The 5211-nt window shown below is 39.4% G+C and overlaps 1 protein-coding gene across 1 annotated transcript in view; it reads left to right on the top strand.

Annotated features, from left to right (window-relative positions):
* Positions 1-1229: 1229 nt before the first annotated feature.
* Positions 1230-5211, top strand: part of slc39a8 (solute carrier family 39 member 8) — a 36955-nt gene continuing 32973 nt past the window's right edge. The window contains exons 1-2 of the mRNA XM_037695287.1: positions 1230-1454; positions 2198-2360. Of these exons, the coding sequence (XP_037551215.1) occupies positions 1230-1454; positions 2198-2360 (388 nt within the window). The remainder of the gene's footprint in view (positions 1455-2197; positions 2361-5211) is intronic.

Below are 5211 nucleotides of genomic sequence, written 5' to 3'. Positions count from 1 at the left end.
AGCGGTTACTACAGAACTCGGGTGGAGAAATAAGAAAATCACAACAATGTTTAGCATGTTATTTTAGTAATTAGTCTGTTCTTGTTGGCTTAGTTTATGTGTTCATTAAGTGTTAGTTGTGTTAGACTTGTTAGTGGTAGAGTAACCATGAGTGATGGAGATGGCTCTCACAAAGACCTGTGGGGTTCACTCTGTGTTGAAAATAAAGCTTATGAAACACCACCTGGTGAATGATTCCTGGTCTACAACAAGAGCCATGCATCTCCTTCAGTAGCTGAGTGCTGACACGCTACAATATATATAAAAAAACAGCTAGATTATAAAGCCATGTATAATACTAAAAACAAGAACATGTCTTGAGTTGATTTTTGCCATGAACTTAGCAGATGTTTGAAGCCACGTAGAGAGGTCAAGGTTGAGAGCTCCAGATCTTTTTGCAAGATATTCCAGGAAACAGGAGTGGAGTAAGAGAAGGCCCTTTTGGCTAATTAAGTCTACACTGAGGGAACACTGCAGGTAATAATGTCCTGAGAGCGCACGCTGTAGCTGCACTCACGCAGTGACATGTAGGAGGAGATGTATGAAGGCAGTAGACCAAGAAGTGATTTAATTTAAAGATGAAAATAAAACTTGAACTTAAAAAAAATAAAAAACAACCTTGGTTCAACACTGGAGCATGAAAGGCAGCAAGCGACTCCTTTAAGGAATGCTCGGTTTTTATTTAATTAATAATATGATTTTTTTTTAAACACATAACCTAAAATAAATGTATTTTCCTTGTACCTACTGTGTTTTAATCCTTCTTCCTGCAGAGGTCACGAGCAGCCGCCAGGGGGCGGCAGAACATTTTTACTCTTCAAATGATTTATTTCTCTTCCAGCCGAGTCCAAACTTCTACGTAACGGAGACAAAGTGAGCAGCTCCACATCCCACCTGTGGTTTCCTCTGAGGTCCCCACACCTGTCTCCACAGTGCGTGTTTGTGTGGAAGTCCGTGGTGAAGACAGCGTGAACGTGCGGTCGGTCACCTTCTTTTTGTTTCATGTTTGATCTTTGAACTGCCGCCACCTCAGAGCTGCTCAGCATCAGGAAAGACGCTTAAAACCCAGAAAAGCCGGCCTGAAGCCTCCTGGACGTGACTCTGCTGTCTGTGGGCAAACTCCACGGATTTAATCTCTGAGGTATAAATGCTCTGAGCGGTTTTCATAAGAAACTACGCTGAAAGTCGACATGTTTCATGTACAATGTCTCTTCACGGTCGGCTTGGCTTTCATTGGAGCAGCCCGGTGTCTAAAAGTGACCCCGCAGGATGGACTCGAGTTTCTGGAGAACATTTTCGTCTTCTATGGAGCGAATAAATCAGTTACCACAAGTAATCTGGAAGATCTGCTGCTGCTGATCTCAGCCAGGAGATCTGATTTAATCACTAAAGAAAATCCACTGGAAGACCATCAGGTATGTTATCTATTTTTAATGCACTAATTTACTGGGAGAACTGGTGGAATAAATGTTAGGTTTCATCTTTATACATGTAAAATAAAGGCTTGAAATTAAAGATAAGATTTTACTTTACTAAATTTGTTATTATTATTATTCAAAGAAATGCAGAATTTCCTCACATTTCTTGATTTGAGTCAGTTTTTGCTTGCAGTACTTTCTGCATCTTTACTGCTCACAGTTTGATGTTTTGCAGCTTCAAATCTTTAAGCTGAAATTTTTATGAAATAATCACCCACCATCAGGATTCTAGACGAACATCTTATTTTGAAAAAGTCTGTAGGGATGCTCTGAATGTGTGTTGTGAGTGACTCTCAACTACTACCACATCCAGTATCTGCAACATTGACTGACCATGGTTGAGCTAAAGGGCTGTGGTGGCCTTTTTGAATTAGACTGACTGCAAAAGTTTACAGATTTAAATCTAAACTCAAATAATTTTCAAGAAATTTCATTAAAATCCAGCCAGTGGTTTGAGAGAGATTTTGCTAACAGACAAACGGATTGACTTCAACAGTCAGCCTTTGCCTTTCGATGGTGAGACAATTATTGGAGCTCTTTTATTTGTTGTTTCAGTCCTTCTCACTAATATTAAGAAAAGATGACTTGGGGGGCGGGGGGAATAAAAAACAGCAGAAAAGCCCAAAAGTTATAATGTATAATGAAGGGAAAGGGGAGGAATAACATGTCTTTCTCCTCAGTGTCAGTCAGCAGAGCAGATTCTGTCCCACTTTGGGTTGAGCAACGTCACTGAACTGACCGTGGAACATCTGGGGAGGATCTGCCCCGCTGTGTTGACCCAGGTGCTGCTGCCCTCCTGCCCCTACATCAGCCCCGAGGGCCTGCCGCCCGTGGACTACTCTGGTGAGTCGCTCCGTCCTAACGTCGGTTCATCGGGGGAACTCCTCGACCTCAGCTAACCAGCAGATTCTGTTACCTGGTGGTGACACTTATTTACAGTGGTTTGAAAGTTAGAGATCTTTGGATGTGCCTGGGGATTTATTTTCTTTTTGCTCATAGAAAAGTAAAAAAGAAGAAATATAACAACAGAAGTTTGCATTCTTATGAAAATTCTATGAGAATGATGAATTCAACTTTTATTTATACAGGTTAGTCTCACTGAGCCTCGGGGACTCATTTACAAAAGAGACCTGATTTTAACAAAGAGTGATGACAACAGTGGACAATCATAAAAGAAGGCATATAAATTGAGAAGAATAAATGAAAGAAAAATGAAAAAATGGTATTAACGAAACAAAATCAGCTAGAAATGTTTTATTTAATGTAGATTTTCATTCTCAGTATTCATTCAACCTTTAATAACTTGGCTGAAAGTTGTTGAAGCTTACAAGCTGAAATTAGCAAAACTGGTGGCTACAAGCATGAACTATAAAATCACAGTTACAGGTTAAATTTAGCAAAAGTGAAGCAAGAAGCTGAAATTAGCAAAAGCATAATTACAAGCTGAAAATGGTGAAATTATCTACATGCTAAATATGGCAAAACCATATAAGCTAAAAGTAGCAACACCACAGCTACAAGCTAAATTAGACATATGAATACTAAACAAAGCAAGTATACTGAGTAGATTAAAAATGAAAAATGCTTTTAAATTATTTAAAGAGATTTTAATGTGTTTCTGTCAATGATTTTTCTTCTGTAAATAAAGCTAAATAATTCTAAAAGTAATAAAGGTACAAATATGAAGTTATAATACTATTACCAGTTGACCTGAATGTTTTGATATTTGCACAAAGTATGCAGTTTGTACAGAAACACATGGAAGAACATAAACAAGAGAACATGCTGACTCAGCATTCACACAACTGAGGGATTCTGACCAAACCGAGGAAACGAGAATCTTTAAGCCCTTTTTTTCATGCAAACCATTTCTGCATCCTTGCAGCTGTAATAGGCCACATTATTTAATTTATATATCATTGTATAGAACCCCTGCGACCCAAAAAGGAAGAAGCAGGTAAAGATGATTTCTTTTAACTTACTTTTACATATCAATGTTTCTGTTCAGTGCCCTAAGGTGACTTCTATTGTGACTTGGCACTATATAAATAAACTGAATTGAATTGATGGATGGATCATTTTATAGATCTTTGCCAAATTTGAAAGTTGAATAATTTTTAAAGAAATCTTGAAAACGTGCTACCTTTCCCCTGATTTGCCCATTTTACTTTATCTCCCATAATTCTGTTGTTTTATTCTTACTGGTTTTGAGCACTTTGGCACAGTTGATAGAGCTGCTGCCTCTCAGCGAGCAGGTTACCCTAGTTCAAATCCCAGTCTGGAGGCTTTCCTGGGTGGAGTTTTCATGTTCTCTCTGTGCATGCATGTGTTTTTTCCACTTACTCCAGTTTCCTCCCACAAAAACATAGATGTTAGGCTGATTGGTAACTCTAAATTGTCTCTAGGTGTGAGTGAGAGTGTGAATGGTTGTTTGTCTCATTTGTCTCCATATGTCCCTGTGATGGACTGGAGACCTGTCCAGGGTGTACCCCGACTCTCGCACAGTGATACCTGGACATGTGTGACCTCCGTGACCCAAAAAGTAAGAAGCGGTTAAAGATAACTGATGGATGGAGGATTTTGAAATAATTCACTGTTTGAAGTAAACATAAAATATATTAGAAAAAAAATCAAATTCCATTTAGAAATTGAATGTTTTAGAAGTACAGTACATCAAAACAAATTGAAACCGCTGTGTTCCTACCCACAGGCTCTAATGCCAAAGTTTCTAAAAATCAACTGATCTTCAGCTACTAAAATACCAATATTTTTATCTTTGTATTGAAGTCGGTCGTGTTTAATCGTGTGACTCTGAACCCTTCATGTTTCCTCGGATCGACTCGGGGGGCCACCAACCCTTCAGATACATCATCTCATCCGCCCTCTGTGTTGCTGACACACTTTCAGAGAGCCACAATTCTGATGGCCACTGATCCTGCTGTTCCACCGCCAGCTTCATCAGAACTCCTCTCCAAACAAATACTACTGGGCCTTTTGTTGAACTGTACATATTTCTGCCTCAGCTATGGTCATGAACTCTGAGTAGAGACTGAAAGAATGAGATTGTGGATACAGGCGGTTGAAATGAGTTTCCTCCGCAGGGTAACTGAACTGTACCTTAGATATAGGCTGAGAAATTTGATTATCTGGGAGAGACTGGAGTAGAACCGCTGCTCTTCCACATCGAGAGGAGCCAGTTGAGGTGAATCGGGCATCTGGTAAGAATACCTTGTGTGCGCCACCCTTTTAAAGGGAGGTACTCTGGGCATGTCCAACTAGGAGGAGACCCCAGGGAAGACCCAGGTCACGCTGGAGATACATGTCTCTCAGCTGGCCTGAGAACACCTCCTGCCAGAAGAGTTGGCTGTGGAAAGAGATGTCTGGGCATCCATGCTTAAGCTGCTGCCCAGAACAAGTGTATGATGAATGGATGAATGGATGGATAGATGGGTGGTTGGATGGATGGATGGTTGAAAAATGGATGGATGGTTGCATGTATGTATGTATGTATGTATGTATGTATGTATGTATGTATGTATGTATGTATGTATGTATGTATGTATGTATGTATGTATGTATGTATGTATGTATGTATGTATGTATGTATGTATGTATGTATGTATGTATGTATGTATGTATGTATGTATGTATGTATGTATGTATGTATGTATGTATGTATGTATGTATGTATGTA

Source organism: Nematolebias whitei, chromosome 21 (assembly GCF_014905685.2).
Source record: "Nematolebias whitei isolate Nwh7 chromosome 21, NemWhi1, whole genome shotgun sequence".
Taxonomy (NCBI): domain Eukaryota; kingdom Metazoa; phylum Chordata; class Actinopteri; order Cyprinodontiformes; family Rivulidae; genus Nematolebias; species Nematolebias whitei.
Note: the sequence above shows the minus strand (reverse complement) of the source record. Positions and strands in the feature narration are given on the sequence as shown.